General features: G+C 35.1%; 1 protein-coding gene across 1 annotated transcript in view; it reads right to left on the minus strand.

Annotated features, from left to right (window-relative positions):
* Mo25 (calcium binding protein Mo25) overlaps positions 1-17,972 on the minus strand; it is a 206,060-nt gene that overhangs the window by 14,942 nt on the left and 173,146 nt on the right. Inside the window, exon 7 of the mRNA XM_090386628.1 lies at positions 17,611-17,754. Coding sequence (XP_090242754.1) covers positions 17,611-17,754 — 144 coding nt within the window. The remainder of the gene's footprint in view (positions 1-17,610; positions 17,755-17,972) is intronic.

Below are 17,972 nucleotides of genomic sequence, written 5' to 3' on the forward strand. Positions count from 1 at the left end.
TTCAAACTCACAGAACCAACTTTTCATCTTTCTCATTTATTCCTTCAGCTTCTGTTTCCTGGAACAACCTCCCTTTACATGTTATTTTGTGAAAATTACAATCTACAGAAATTTAAGTCTGATGACAACAAGTATATTCTTTCATCTTCTCAACCGTCAACCCATGCATGGTACTAAGCACTATGGTTATAATACCTCTTGTGCTTGGGATTCTCATAAAAAAAAAAAGGAAAAAAAAAGGGACTAAGAGATAAATTAAATTTCAGGAAAATATTACATTTTATATTCAGTTGCTGCCATGGCGATATTATTTACCATTACAACATGCACTCAAACAATGTGAACCTGGGATTTTACTATGAATTTTCTGATAGACACTACCACCAATTACGACCATAAAAAAGGCATCATTGCAGACCTTGTGTTCTTTAGAAATGCTGAGTCAAAGTTTTGTTTACAACAATGGTTTTAGACTTTGTTATCAAGAACATTGCTTTGAAGAGATGTTAAAAAGGGAAAATTAACTTTATTTATTTATTTTTTTATGATAATCCCAAATATGAAAGGTATTAAAACCTATGATACTTTAACACCATGTATGGGTTGAGCACTGAAAAAAAAATTAGATACATGTGAAGAAACATTATTCCAAAGAATAGAAGGGGAAAATGAGAAACATTGGTTCTGTGAGGCTGGAGCTGGAAGCAAATAGACTAGTTGAGGCACATGTTTATACTTGTTTGGAAGAGTGGAATAATAACAGATGCCAATTCAGAACCACAAGACCCATACAAATATCTATAGAACAGGCACACAGCTACTCTCAAACTCTCACCACTTTCAAATCAAGAGGTTTGAAAGTCTTGAAAGTTTTTAAAAGACAGGTCATTAATTAACTTGACTCTCCTCATTTGGATAGAGTTTAGGAGCACCAACCAAATGTGGGAACAATATTACATGATAGGGCAGATTTTAGACTTATACAGAGTCACTAGCCATTTAGAAGAAAAGTAATGCTGAGGAGATTATAAGTTTGAGATTAGGGTAATCTCAAAAAAAAAAAAAGTATGTGTTCTTCTCTAGACATCTGAGTGTCACTAAAGATAAGCATAGGAGCAGTACTCTTTTTTTTGTGAGAAATAACATAGGACTGAGTTTTAGAAGAACTGAAGCTGCTAAGGCTATGCAAGTGTGGTATCATCAGAAAAACTATGAATGGAATTCCCAGTCAGTAGTAGAAGGTCATTAATACAAAAGGAAAAGAATGGGAGAAAGAAATGAACCCTGGGGGACACCAATATTCAGGGGCGATCCTAGGGTATCTGGCACCCGGGTGCCAATTGAAATCTGGAGCTCCCCTTTAAAATTTTCTTTATATATGTATGAAAGTTTCAGATTTTCAGGTGCCCCTTGAACATTGGCACCCCTTGCACCCTCGGGACATCCTGCCCCTGCCAATATTAGCTAAGATGTTAGAAACAGCTAGCCAACTACAAAACACAGAGAATGCAAATCTACAATGTAAGCTTGTCTGGAGCACCTCCTTGCTAAACATGATAAAAGTCTTAGAAATGCCAAGAACTTGAGTTTCACAAATTTTCCATCAAATTTGTCCAAAGAGGAAAGACATGCCAGGATATCACAAGTGGATCAACAATGATGAAATTTATAGTGGGTACCACTGATAGATTTCTCTATTAACATGAAGAGTCAAGGTAAGTGCAATGGGATAACTGGATAACATCCAGATGAAACTGGAAGTGACAGAAGGAAAACCTCCACTGGAATAACAGAGTATAAAAAGGTGACAGACTTTGAGAAATGCCATCATGAGCCGGAGATTTCTTGTTGGAGAAATGCCCTTGTGATCTGGAGATTTCTTGGCTTCCAGATTGTTCAGAATTCTTCTAATGTTCTTTGGTCAGAAGACCATGACAGACACTGAATAAAACATGTGGTGTGGCAGGGGGTAGGTTACCAACATCACTGATGCAAGAGTTAGAGGAAAAGTAGGATTATAAGTCAGCTTTATCTTTAGAAGACCAGAAGACTTGAATACCATTTGGACAAGAAGCAAGTTCCCTATCTTAGCCTGCTTAAAATCTGATTTGGATTGATTAATAACCTTACCATAACTGCCACAAGCTGCAATTATAGGCAGAAAGTGTAGCTCATATTTTTTCTTATCTTAAACAGCCTTAACACATTTCTTTGAAAACCAAGGTTTAGATAAAGGGAGAGATTTTAAAGGTAGAATGAGGAATAAAGGATTTTATCCCTACAAGAATAATTTCACTGATATGATTTGAGCCAGAGCATTACACAGACCATTCCATTCATATTCTTGTAATGCCAAATGATATAGTAATAGTAATCGTGGCATGTGATGCAAGCAAGCAAGCATATGAGCTTATGTAGAATCAGCCAAAAAAAAAAAAAAATTCACACACTCATTCCCTCTAAATGTTTGTCTAGTTCCTCCTTAAATTTATTTAACCTATCAACTTCCACAATGACAGATGGAAGTTTGTTCCAGCAATTAACCACCCACTGGCTAAAGGCAAATTTCTGCACATCTATTCTATAGCCGTCTTTCCTCAATTTGAATTTATGCTCCCTCAGGTTCGCAATCTGAACAAGTGGAAGAATCCCATCAGAATTTAGCGTGCTCAACCCATTCAAGGCCTTATACACCTCAATCAGATCACCTCGCAGGTGCCTAGTCTCCAGCCGATGAAATTTGCAGAACTTAAGCCTCTCTTGGTAAGAGAATCCCTCATTCCCCTCACCAATCTTGTTGCTCTTCTCTGTACACGTGCAAGCAAATCTACATCCTTCCTAAAATTAGGCCTCCAGACCTGTACGCAGTACTCAAGGCCTGACCCTGACCATTGCCTTATACAGAGGGACAATCACTTCCTTTTCCCTGCTAGCAAAATTCCTGTATATCATTGACAAAACCCCATGACCTGCTGGCAGCCTGTCTGCATTGCTCAGAAAACTTCATATCTGACTGCACAATTACTCCCAGGTCTTGTTCATTTTCTACCACCCTAAGTGTAGTACCACACAGTTGGTACATTCCTCTGGGGTTACTTCTACCCTTATGCAGTACTCTGCATTTGTCATTGTTAAACTTCATTTGCCACATATGAGGTTAGCATTTGTCATGGGAGAGGTATAAAGAGGGAGAGCTCCTTTGGAGCTCCCCCTCTTTATACCTCTCCATTACCAAAAGTCCATTACCAAGTAGTGATCTGAGGTATTGATTGCACCACTATAAAGAATTCTTGGAGAGGAAAATAGCAAGTGTTGGGTGTGTGTGGTTTGTACTGTCTAGTATTCTAGTAAGAAAATTAACAAGTTGTGTAATGTTGGTAATAAATGCAAAAGCCTCAGAATTTCTGCCAGCTGCATCTGGCAGAGATTCTAGAAAATTGAAGTCAGCTGAAGTTGTAAACATTGAAATCAGCAAGAAAAGTTGGATTGGAGAAAGTGAATTTTTCAAAAAAAAAAAAAAAAAGAAGCAAGTTGATTTGGGAGAAAGGCAATATTTGATGGAATAGGGTAAAGAGATTTTAAACAATAAGATCATAAAGAGCATTCCAAATTAGAAAGTCTCTAACAAGGAACATCAATACAGGAAAATGCATAAATACTACCTTTGAAACAAAAAGAAATAGCGAATATACAAGTTAGTGCAATTGCATCATTTCAGTACATAGCCAACTACTTAACTTAAGTAGTTATAAATTGGCATCATTAAGTATATCTCATATTGTAATTACCTTCACAATGAGTTCTCATGATATTGCACTACCTTGAAAAAGTAGTGCTTCACTGCAGGAGAAGACTATTGTTACTCATTCTCAGTGGATACCATCACCCATACAGCACCGTTTCAGAGCTTATTGGCTCCTCAGTGGGTGGGCAGGTACCTGGTGTTGCAATGATGACAACCCAGTTGTGAAGTATAAATCCACAATATGAGAGATGCCTGATGGTGTGGAGTAATTTAGATTATGGTATAGTTTAGGGCTAAAGCCTCAGGTTATGTAGAGTTCAATTAATGTACAAGTTAGTGCAACTGCATCATTTCAGTACATAGCCAAGTACTTAAGTAGTTATAAATTGGCATCATTAAGTATATCTCATATTGCATCATTAAGTACAGTAAACTATCGATTGTCTGGGATAGATGGTAAAACACAAATCCTGGATAAATGATTTCCTGGTTAATCCAAAAATACAGAAGCCCCGACATGCGTAAGAGATATGTTCCAGGACTTCTTACTTCATCGAGTTTTACGTAACTCGGGAATGACTAGTAACATATTGATACTATATTATTATTGACAAATCTGAATTCAGCGCGATACTTGTTAATGTTTGACCATTTCCATACATTCTTATTAGTTTAATTTTCTGATCCAAATCGATCGCTTTCCTTTTGTTGTTAGATGTACTAGTAGCGCTGTCACTTATAGTCGGTACCATTATAAAGGTTAAAATGAAATTTTCTGTAAAGAACTTCACAGGATTAAGGCGAAAACTCACTATTATCACCCTGCACGAGCTCATATTTCTGGAGGTCAACAAAAAACAATAAAACAATTTGCACTTTCCATTTTACTGGGCATTTCTGTTAGCGCAATCTATTATAAACGGGTAGTAAACTCGATCTTATTGCATTTGCTATAATACCAATAGCTGGAATTCTGTGAGTTTTTATGTTATTATGGTGAAGTGTGTGTGTCCCCTTCACTGAAATCTCAGTCATATAAAAAAAAAAAAAACCCCATAAATAATTGTAAGAATCTTCTCTTCTTTCTTATTTTTTTTCCTTGCTACTCCGATCTCACCTGCGCAATTTGTGTGTGCCGTGATCGTCGTTATTGATTGCTTATTATTATTATTTTTTTGTTGTTTTAAATTTTACAATCCTAAAAATTAAAAAAAAAAGAAAAAAAAAAGAAAAGAATTGAGTGAAAACAAATTTACATAAATCTGTAGTTGCGTAAGTTGGGGACTTACTGTATCAAAAAATGTTCAGCAACCTACGTAAAAAATATGGCGATAGATACCTTACCACGTATTACTCGTGTGTCTAATACTACTTCCCTTCATTTTTTGCAATGTCAATTTTAAATCGAATAGCTTCCCTTTATTTTTTACAATGTCGTGTATGGTTTGGTCACCAACTTATAATGGTTCATTAGAGATTTAACGGGTGCACTGTTTTCAAACTTTTGAATAATTTCAAGTCTTTGTTTAACTGAAAGTGTAACTCTTTTGTGTTTACCCATCATTTTCGTGATTTCTAAACAAAAAAAAATATATACATATATTTCCTATAAAAAAAAAAATTTCCACATCCCTGATGTAAATAACAAAACAAAATTTGTCTTTTTGCAGTGCGACGGAACACAACAATCGGCGCGATGCACTAAAACAAACTAAACATTTGGTCTGTCTCTCTCTCTCTCTGTCTCTTTTTTTTTTTGAGCGCAGGTGTGAAGACAGTGGGAGTTCCAAGATAATAGGCACATTAATCTCCCAATGATGACTTATAACACCACTTTTCGTCGCTTATTTATGACTTGCAAAATATCTGTCTAGTTATTACTTGAATTTTATGATTTCTAGTTGATTTTTTTAATTTGGAGTCTTGAATTGTCCCAGTTAATCCGATCCCGGTAAATCGAGAGTCTGCTGTATATCTCAAAATATGAGATATCTCACAATATGAAATATACTTAATGACACTAATTTATAACTACTTAAGTAGTTGGCTGTGTACTGAAATGATGCAATTGCACTAATTTTTTGTACATTAGTTAAACTCTTTACATAACCTGAGGCATTAGCCATAAACTATACCGTAAAGAAAAAGTGAATAATTAAAGCAACTAATTAGAATGACTGGTGATTCCTTCCAAGAACTGAGATTCTGTCAGGAAAAAGTAAGAGGGGATTGGCAATTGTAGGGGGAAACTGACAACACTGGGACCTGAAAATAAAACCATGTATATTCACAAAATAAATTAAAAAGTACTTTAAAGAACTCCTCATTCATAATTCAGTTTTCATGCTGGTAATTTTAAGGTATGAACTGGATTGTTTAAAATAGGATGAAAACTACCCAGTACGAGGTATTAATATATTATATATGTAAAGTGAATTTTTTGTTTTTAGTTCCCATGCACATTCCGTGCATGGGAACTAAAAACCACAGTTCCAGTATAAAAAGTTTTATTTTATACTGGAGTTTTATTTATGCATGCAAATGGGACCAACTAACTATAGCCTTGAATGTTAAAAAAGTACCTGCACAGACCTTCCTCGTGTCTGTAATGAAGTTCATGCTCAATATTTGTGAGTATTGAAGTTCAAGTTTTGATGAATATGAGCCCATTTGGTCTCTAAAACGTACCTGTTCTGAACTGTGCACAAGCAAAAAAATTGCAACCATAATAGTATCACTTATATTAATATCAATTTTCTTCCATAAAACACAAAAATTATAATTGATTTACTTTCAAATTCAAAGTAGAGCAGCAAACTGTGGCAATACTAAATATATTATGAATACTAATTATGCTATTGAATACATTATGTCATAATTTGCTGGAACAATTTTCACATCTGTTGTTGTAGTTGATAGCTAAAATAAATTCAAGGAAAAACTAGACAAAATATTGGAGGGAATGGATAGATGAAATGGAAAGGCTTTTTTTTTCCCCCTTCTTTTTGGAGGATGCTGTATAAGCTAGCTTTTTCGCATCATATTAGCATCAGCATTATTTGTGGAAAATGATACAAGAAAGTAAGCTCATACTGCTGTATAAGTTTGTGTTCTTGTATCATGTGTTTATCAGACAGGAAAAAAAAAAAAAACTCCAATTTCACCTATTCATTCCATCCAATTGTTTGTCTACTTCTTCCTTGAATTCACTCAAACTATTAATGTCCCAAACAACAGGTTGAAGTTTGTTCCAGCAATCAACCATCCACCCAGAGCAGTACCCAGCAATTTTTGTACCTGAGGCAAGAATGAAAAATTGCACCCTACTGTTAATGATGGCAACGTTGCCAATTATTTAATCTTTATTTTGGCTTTTAATCTGAGGCAAGAGCCTCGTCTGCCTCACCCTCACCCTCGCGGCACCCACCAACTTTGGTAAACTTCCACACATCTATTCTGCAACTGTGCTTCCTCAATTTAAATTTGTGCCACCTCACGTGTGTAGTCTGAACAAGAGGAAGAATCCCATAAGCACTGAGCTTGCTCAATCTATTCAAAGGCCTAAACATCTCAATCAGGTCACCTCGACAAGCCTAATCTCCAGATGCTGCAGTTTGCAAAACTGAAGCCTTTCTTTGTAAGAATATCCCTTTCTCCTCACCAAACTTGTGGCCCTTCTCTGTACTAGTTCCAGCAGCTCTAAAATGAGGCCTCCAGACCTGTATGTAGTACTCAACATGTGGCCTGACCATTGCCTTATACGATGGAATAATCAACTCCTTATCCCTGCTAGCAAAATTCCTGTATATCATTGACAAAACCTCATGAGCTGTCCTGGCAGCCTGTTTATATTGCTCAGAGAAATTCGGCACCCCCATAGCCAGGTGGGCAGGAGCAGCAGTGCGTAGCACACGCTTCTTGATTAACCCAGGGTTCGAGCTCGTGACTGCCAAAAGGTCAGGGAATGACCACCGCATATCCCCAGAGCAATACGGCCTTAGTTGCTAATGCTCCTAAAAACCAAAATGTTCCTAATGCTCCTAAAAACAACAGAGAAATTCACATCCGACTGGACAATTACCCATGGGTCTTTTTTCATTTTCTACTACCCTGAGTGTAGTACCACACAGATGGTATGTTATTCTTGGGTTACTGCTACCCATATGCAGTACTTTAAATAGATTTTTCAAAGTTAAACTTCAATTGCCATTTCTCAGCCCATATATGATGTCAAAATTATTTTTTGTATCCAGTTCCTTTGTGACCACATCATAGTATCCAATAAAATTGATCACACAGGATTTCCCTTTAACAAACCCAAGCTGTGTCTGAAATATAATTGCAGCTTTGTTTCCTTTCTGACCTGGTTACAGACTAGTTTATATCTACCATAGATTTCTGTCTCGCCTGATAATTTATAAGCATCCCATGCAATTTTCTTCTCTGCCATGATTTTCATCAGTTTCTCTGACATCTATTTAGACCTATAACTTGAAGAGTATTCCTTAGTTGGCATAAAAACCTCAGTAGCTTCTATGGTTAATTCCTTGAACACTTCCCATTTAGAATTTGCTGTTGGTAACATCATCAGTTGGTCTCACTGTATAGAATTTAAAAGCTGTCTGAGATCACTGTAGCCACCTTCACAAAAGCAAAAACTCCTCCCTTAACCCTTGATGGTACTTACATCTTTAAGTAATCCCAAACCAATACACAGTGAACACTGCGACCCTAGTGGTTCCCTTATATACAGATTCATAATGCATGAATAATCACTGCTGATAATCAGATCAAGAGTATTACTACTTCTTGTAGCCTCTCTAAATGCTGCTGTAGAAAACAGTCACCCAATAAATCCACAAAAGTCTTACTAGCCTGTGAGTGATAACCAAGTTGCAATCAATATCTGGAAAGTTAAAATTCTCCATTATGCATTCTGATTTACTGGTCTACTCTATTTCTCTGTATATGCTGTTTGTTGTATTCATTAGTCATATAACACACTCCTAGTCTCACTTTTGCTTTTCCAGTGCTTGTTATACCAAACTGATTGAACATTGCAGTGGCCACCCATGTCAACTAGATGCACCTTAGACTTCATGTGCTTCTTAACTAAGAGCATAACCTCCCCCCCCTCCTCTATCCTGTCTTCTTTTTGGTTGGCATCCACAAGTATAGCACTACCCCGGTGGCAAAGAGGCCTGACGCTCACAACACGTACTACAGAACATTCACTAACACTACATATAAATTCATTAACCACACACCAGGTCTGTAAAACAGACCTGGTGTGTGGTTAATGAATTTCTGTATTTAATCACAGTGACACTAGGTGGAGATGGACAAGGTACACATACATACATGTCCTTTCTAGTTTCATTATTGGCCAATCTTGGCAAAGTTGTCTGAGAGGCTGCTAGTGGATCTCATGGATCGAGTTGGATTGACTTTGCTTTATCAATATGGCTTTAAGAGAGTGCACTCTACAAAGGATGCCATTAATGACCTTATGAAATTTACTAGTCAGGCAATGAATAAGTATGTGTTATTAGTTACTTTTATAGATTTTACTCCTTTGACGTTGTATGGCATGACAGCATTTTGTTTGCATTAAGCGAAGGGAATAGTGTCCAACATGTTGTACAGAACAATTCAAAGTTACCTAATGCCGTTGGAAAATTATTCTTAAGTCCAAACATTTAAAGTTTGAAAGGAATCTCTTGAGAGGGTGTCCACAGGGGTCTGTAATTGGGCACACTTTTTTGGAATTTAGTGCTTAATTTATGGCTAGATCAATCAATGGAAAATGTGCATAAAATTGCTTACGCAGATGACTTGGTCTTATGTCTAACAGGTAAATCCAGATCTGTGAAAGAAGCAAAAGTGGCCCAGGTTTTAGATAGCTTAGTGCTGTGGGCTGATCTGCATAAATTATTGATTTCCACAAACAAAACTATTATTACGTTACTTAAGGGGAAATTAAATTATGGTCGACCATCCAAAGCTTTAATTAAAGGGGTTCAAATTGCTTTGGTATCAGAAGTGTAATACTTAGGTATAAGAATTGATGACAGGTTAACGTTTTATCCTCATTTAAACTATCTGCATGAAAAAGTCAAAAAATTCAGTTCAGCAATAATTCAGTTTACCAGATTCAGATTGGGGATTAAATAGAAGGGTTTTAAACTTGTACTATAAAGCAATCTTTTTACTTATAGCTGATTATAGAGCATCAATATGGTATTTTAGAGTTACAATTGTTAAATTTAAGCAGAAATTGTTATTCTGCTTAAATTATACAGCGTTCAATGCTTTACACTGTTACTAATTTGTGCAGAACAGTCTCGACTAATGCCATGCAGGTATTGGTTGGTCACTTGCCATTAGACTTATATACTGTATATCGGGCACTTTGCTATCATATTAAAAAAGGAGAAGTGTTACCTTCATAAACATTACTCCAGATCTTACTATTGCTATGGCTAAAGCTAAGAAAAACATGCTGACTGAACTGGTTCATATCTGGCAACAGAGATGGAATAGCAGTGTAACTGGAGAGGTGACTAGATTATTTATTCCTAGGGTCACATTTAATTTTGATAATAAGCATAACAAAAGGTTTTTTCCTGTTATGGAAATGTCACACATTTCAACTGGCTATGGATCATCGAATTATAAATTACATTATTTTGGCCTGGTAAGTTCTCCTTTGTGCACTTGTGGTCAACTAGAAACTTGGAATCATATAATATATGATTTTTGTTTATATGCTGAACATAGAGATAGGTTAAAATTAAAGATTAATAATTTAGTTAGTGGTAATGAAGTGATTATACTGTTAACCAGGTAAAATTTGATGCATCACAAGGATTTTGTGTAACTGTTTTCCAACAGAGAGGGGATTGGATTAGTTTAGGGTTGTTATTATTAAGGTCACTTATTACTCACTGTATGCTTTTTTTTTTTTTTTTTTATATTGTGTTTGTTGAATAGTTCCCCCAGTGTTCAATTTTTTTTGTTATTATTATTATTATTTTTTATTTACTTTTCTATATATATATATATATATATATACGTTTAATTGTAGATTGTTATCGATTATTGGTGTTTTTCATATAAGTATTAGTGTTATTAGTGTTATAAGTATTAGTGTTATTAGTATTAGTGTTCACACAAATTTATAATCAAGTTAACCTAGTTTGGTTATCTTCATTCCATATGGCCTATACATTTTGAGTTAAGATAAAAAGTATAGTGCTAAATGATAATGATTTTTCATAACATTTTACTAATGAAAACATTTTATCTGCAGCAAGATAATTATTAAATCTTAATTTCTGTATAAATTTATATAATAATACTAAATCTTAAAGACTGTACAAATTTATATAATAATATAAAGTATTGCATTACACCACGTGGCCGTCAATCCCCCTACTTCACCGGGGGCTTTGAGTGGATTGACAGCCCTTTTTGACGTAATGCCTCATACGTACTCGTTTCTGTCTGTACCAGTTTTGCTATATTAGTTTATATTTTCAGGTTCATTTTCTTAATTTTTTTTTTTAATTTAAATATTATTTATTTTCCTAATTTCTTCTATTTTTAGGTTAATTTTCTTAAATTTTTTAAAATTAATATTTAATTTTTATTTATTTAAATATTACTAATTTATTTTTTATCGATCTCTTCAGCAAACTGTGATAGGGTACACAAAACCCAACGGGTAAGTATTCTATATTGTAATACTACTACTTACATAGTGCTGTACTCTGGTGGAGGCCGTTGAGTAAAAAGGGGGTTTTCATATATTTTATTTTTTTGCTGGTTCCCGGGTCTGGGCTGCCTGGGACAGAGTTCACTGGCACAAGCACATTACAAATATTGCTTCCTCTGCATCTAAAAAACTTGGTTTTCTCTTTCACTCTCAGGGTTACTTTTCTTCCAAACAGCTGTTCATTCTGTGCAAATCGCAAATCCGCTCTACTATGGAATATTGTTCCCACATCTGGGATTGTGCCCCCAAAACCTCTTTCAGGCTTCTAGATTCCATTCAGAAGAAGGCAGTCTGAATATGCGCCACCACCAGCCAACATCCATTTACTGTCCAACTTCAAACTCACAGAACCAACTTTTCATCTTCCTCATTTATTCATTCAACTGCCGTTTTCTGGAACAACCTTGCTTCATATGCATTTTTTGAAAACTATAGTCTACAGAAGTTCAAGTCTATTGTCAACAAATATCTTCTCTCCTCTTCTCAACCACCAACCCAAGCACGATACTATAAGTACTATAGGTTCTAATACCTCTCGTGTTTGGGGTTTTCATAAATAAAAAAAAAAACCTATTGGTACAAGAAGCTCACTTGCACACACAAGCACCTAGCAGAGAAGTTCATTCAAATGATAAGGCACCCAGAGACAATCCTGAAGTTTCCCACTCAAGGAATCACATATCTGAAGCCTAAGCCTAAAGATGAAGATACAGGTCAATCACCTGCCTCCCAACAATGCACAAGATCCTGACCAGCTGCATAACCAAGAGGATATCAGACCACTTGGAGAGCCAGAACACAATGGCTGAACAGCAGAAAGGCTGCAAGGGGTTACGACAATACTTCATGCAGGAAGGCAGTCCATTATCTGCACTATATTTCTGTGCTGATTTTGTTCACTCACAGTCAATCAAAAGAACATTAGCACTAATTGAGGCATATGATGCAAGAAAGCAAGCTTATACAGCATCAGTCAAAAAAAAAAATCCCATTTCACCCATGACGATGTTTCTCTAGTTCAGCCTTGAATTTATTTAAGCTATCAAATTCCACAACAGATGAGAATCTGACTAAAGGCAAACTTCTGCACATCTTTTCTACAATTGTCTTTCTTCAATTTGAATCTATGCCCCTCAGGTTCGTAATCTGAGTAAGTGGAAGAATTGCATCGGCATTGAGCCTACTCAAGCCTTATACATCTCAATCAGATCACTCGCAAGTGCCTGGTCTCCAGATGCTGCAACTTACAGAACTTAAGCCTTTCTTGGTGAGAGTACCCCCTTTGTTTCTCTCTCACCAATCTTGTTGCCCTCATTTGTACTCATTCTAGCAACTCTACATCCTTTCTAAAATGAGGCCTCCAGACCTGTATACAGTACTCAAGCATTTGGCCTGACCATTGCCTTATACAAAGGTATAATCACCTCCTTGTCTCTGCTAGCAAAATTCTTATATATCATTGACAAGACTCCATGATCTGCTCTGGCAGCCCGTGTGCACTGCTCAGAAAACTTCATATCTGCTGCACAATTACCCCCAGGTCTTTTTTATTGTCCACTTCCCGAAGCATAGTACCACACAGTTGATACGTTTCTCTAGGGTTACTGCTACCCATATATGCAGTACACTGCATTTGTCAATGTTAAACTTCAGTTGCCACTTCTCAGCTCATCGGCCTAACTTTTCTAGATCCTGTTGCAGTAGCATACTGTCTTTACTGTCATTAACAACCCTGCCAACCTTTGTATCATCTGCAAACTTAGACATTAAACCTGATATAACTTCATTGATATCATTGATATATACACAAAACAATAATGGGCACAGCACTGAACCCTGGGGGACTCCACTAGTAACATTAGTCCACGAAGAGCAGTGTCCATTTATCACCACTCTCTGGTGTCTCCCACTCAATCATTCCTCTATCAATCGCAGCAACTTGCCCGAAATGCCGTACCGCTCCAATTTGTACAACAGTCTACCATTTGCAACAGTATCAAAAGCTTTCCTGAAATCCAAGTATATGATATCAAAATTATTTTTTGCATCTAGTTCCTTTGTGACCTCATCGTAGTATCCAATCAAATGGGTCAGATAAGACTTCCCCTTAACAAACTCCTGCTGTGTCTGAACTATTACTGCAGTCTAGACGATCCTGCAATGCTCCCTTTAACCAGTCACTCCATTATTTTCCCCAGAACAGAAGTTAAACTAACAGGTCTATAATTATTTGTGCACGCTTTGAACCCCCTTATGAATTAGGGATACATTTACACATCTCCAATCCATGGGGACCTCATGGCAGGGTACACTGGATAAATTTCTCCATTAACGACAATTAGGACCTAAAAGTTGAAGGGCAAGTATGCACATGTTTGTTATATAAATTAAATTTTTAAATATTAAATATTTTTCTCTAATTTGTTGTGTATTTTGCTATGATAAGATTAGATAGGACTTTAAGGACAACATATGTATCCTCGGACAGGTTATTATTTTGATATACGATGAACGAAAATGGAAAGTTCTGCATGAAGAATATTTAAATATTAAATATTTGGCTGTAATTTATTCTGAAATTTATTTCAATAAATAATTTGTTGCTCAGTGAAATGGTAGTTTATCTTTTTTATATCTTTATAACTATTTACATGAAGCTACACATAATTAGGACAGCCGTTTAATCAGGCTAGAGTGCACTAGTCCAAATGTGTTCCAAATAACCAGAATCCAATGTATAATAAGCAAGAATACTTGTTGTTGTTGTTGTTGTTTAATGGCGCAAGAGCAACTTCGGCTATAATGCGCCTACAAGAGTACTTGTTTTAATGTTCAGCTTGTATGCAAAGCTGCATGACTATTATGGCCTTAAATATAAAAATGAGCATATCTTTGTTAGTATATGTGAGGAAAACTATTTCATATAACTTGATATGAATTCCTGAAGAATTGTTAATTTTTTAAAAATCCAATAATGTGAAAGGTTCCCCCCCCCCCACCTTCCAAAGCACACATTTATTATCACTCTCTGTTAGATTGAGTACATACATATAGATGTTTTCCTTTTATGCCAGTTATAGTTATAGGAATTCTCCATGATTCCAGACACAGCTCTTGGGGAATTGAACAGAAAGTTAAAATTTAAAGATGATGTACACTGTATAATGATATTATACAATACACTATCAAGGTTTCATTATAAAGATATTTGCCTATGGAGTTTCTGCAATCTTTTTTAAATTCTACAAACTATTTGCAAGTTGATAAATAATATGTACACAGTTTCTACAAGTTGATAAATAATATGTACACTGGATAAAATGGTATCTAAGGTTCACAACTGAATTAGAGTCAAAAAACATCCTCTCCTTCCTTTTCAGATTTCAAATTTCATTGTACAGTTTATTCAAAATTAGACATATTTTGAATAATCTGTATAAAAATGTATATAAAACTCTATATCCTTAGTCAGGAAATTGCAGAAATTCGAAATACATCACACTTTGAATAATTCAATATCAAATTATCAAGGATACACTGTACACACGATCATTTCCCTGTTGACAAGGAATGCTGTATACAATATTAGTTTCTGTTTAAAATCAATAATTGTTGTTTACCCTACCGACTGTAAATATGAACATTTCTAGAGCCAGCAAAGAGGTAGGTTACATCCCAAATTTTTAAATACTTTTTTGCAATCGTTTTTGATATATTTCAATGAAAGCAGGGTAGTCCTGCATCACATTTTGAATAATTCAAATCAAATAAACAAAGATATAGCTAATATACACACAATCGATTGTGTATAACAATAATGTCCCTGTTAACATGGAATAGGTATACAATATTAGTTTCCTGTCTCTCTCATATTATGGATTTATACTTCGCAACTGGGTTGTCATCATTGCAACACCAGGGTACCTGCCCATCCACTGATGAGGAGCCAATAAGCTCCAAATCCCGGCGCTGTATGGGTGATGGTATCCGCTGAGAATAAGTAACAATAGTCTTCTCCTATGGTGAAGCATTACTTATTCGAAGTAGTGTAATACCATGGAAACTTGTGAAGGTATTCACAATATGAGATATATTTAATGATGCCAATTTATAACTACTTATGTAGTTGGCAATGTACAGAAATGATGCAAATGCACTAACTTGCACATTAGTTTCCTGTTTAAAATCAATGACCTTTGTTTCCCTCCCCCAACTCTAAATATGAACATTTATAGAGCTAACAAATGCATTTAAAAATCCTAGATTTTTAAATGATTTTTAAATTTAAAAATCCTAGAAACAAAGCATTTAAAAATCCTAGATTTTTAAATGCTTTTTGAAATTGTTTTTGATATATATCAATGCAAGCAGGTAGTCCTATCATGGATTAATAATTACACTTTCGATTTTTAACGAATGCTTCCTTTCAGCTAATTTTAATGCTGCTTTTTTTAGATGCCAAAGAGGTATCTATAGCTCTATATCCATTTGATAAGGTCTATTTCTTGTTTTGTTTTCATCCAGGAATACTTAAAAACATTAGCATTATATACCATGTGAATATTAAGATAGTTTATTTAGCTATTAACTAAATCACTATACATTAACGTAACATTTCGGGAACCTTGCAGAAACCCATCCTCAGATACCATACAGAAAGCACTATTATGGGTGAAATAATTTTCTGCTAATAAGACAGCAGTTAACAGTTTAATAATATCATTAGTTATTAATTTGGTTCTCAGACTCAAGCTATTACCTTGACTAAGAATGTTTACCATTACCGTTAAAGCTTTTTGTGGATGCATACAAAGTTTATGTCAAAAAAACAAAATCTGGCTTCATTAGCTAACACAATATTGCTTATAAGAGAATGAATGTTTAGTATTTTTTATAATAATAGATAAATTCATCAGAGGCATAAGAATATCAACAATGAATTTCTAAGATGGCCATTGTGGCATTCTTAAAACCTTTGACTTATCCAGTTTTGGTTTAAGGTAATTGGCTGAACCAGTTTATGTAACTTAATGATACCCAAAATATGGAGGTTTTGTTATGCCACAACAGTTCTTAAGAACATTTTAGTAAAGAATCAGGGGAAGGATTTCTCAAACTATTTCAATGCAGATTTTGAAATAGTTTGAGAAAATGATGTAACACTGTTATATATTTTTTTTCATGATTTTTTGGGGAAGCTGTCCTTCCTGTGACATTAACAAAGCTTGAGCACTTTAAAATGACTTCATTTATCCACAAGATGACTACAAATAATATCATCCATTATTCATTAAAAACTCAAAGGCCCTGCTACCATCTGTTTTCAGACCTATTTGGGTCACTCATTAGATAACAGGTAGTCGCAATTAGTAACCCCGTGTCAAGCTCCATCTCCATCATAGAGATGGGGATGGTGGGACAAAAGTGTCCCCCCCCAACAGGGTACTATTTCAACACTGTTGAAATAGTACCCTGTTGGGGGGGGGGGAGACACTTTTGTACTATTTCAACTATTTGTACTATTTTGTACTATTGCAGGGTACTATTTCAACACTGTTGAAATAGTACCCTGCTTCTTTATTGAAATGCTGCATTGGGCCTATTAATAGGTCAGTAAGGTGGGTTATATTATATACATAACGAAATTTACATTTTAATTGGAAGTTTGTCTTCTACATACTGCTTGGTTACTCAGTTAGGTTTTCAATACATTCATTCACCACTCAATAAAAGGTCCTAATTGAGGCTATATCACTCAAATAGATCCAAATACAGTCACAGCAAAACCAGTCACAAAACGCACAGTCACTTCGAGTTTTTAATGAATAATGGATTCACCAACCTGATATTATTCAATTAAAAACAATATTAGTTAGTTTATGTTGAATTGTGAATAAATGCAGCCAACAAAAGAGCCTAAAACCAAGCTAAGACCAGGAATGGGAGACAACAGGTGTCGTAAAAATTTCATCACTGCACTTCTCTAAATTTTGTGAAATATAAAAATTAACAGAAACTTGGAGTGGATAAGGTTGTGAAGAATATTATTAATTTTTCAATAAAATAATTAATTTAATATGAGTCTTACCTTAAAAACATGAAATGCTTCAAACTGAATATTTCTACTTTTTTCCTTGAGCATATTCATCATTAGCTTCAAGTTTTCTGGATTACTGATATATCGTGTCATTATAGTAAAATTGTGACGATCCAATAATAGTTCTCCAAGAAGCTGTAAATATTAAAATAATCTATATTTTGACAGGCAGCATTACCAAGTTATGCATACAGGGTGGGCCATCTGTCAGTTTACCAAAATAATTTGTACAATTTAATTTAAATCATATCAGTTTCATGCCCATATTACTTTATTAATTGATTATTTACTTCTTGATAAATTGTATATCTTTTTGGTAAACTGATATTTGGTCACACTGGCAGAATCCTTAT

This window comes from Mastigoproctus giganteus, chromosome 1 (genome assembly GCF_048544385.1).
Source record: "Mastigoproctus giganteus isolate SK-2022 chromosome 1, ASM4854438v1, whole genome shotgun sequence".
Lineage (NCBI taxonomy): Eukaryota > Metazoa > Arthropoda > Arachnida > Uropygi > Thelyphonidae > Mastigoproctus > Mastigoproctus giganteus.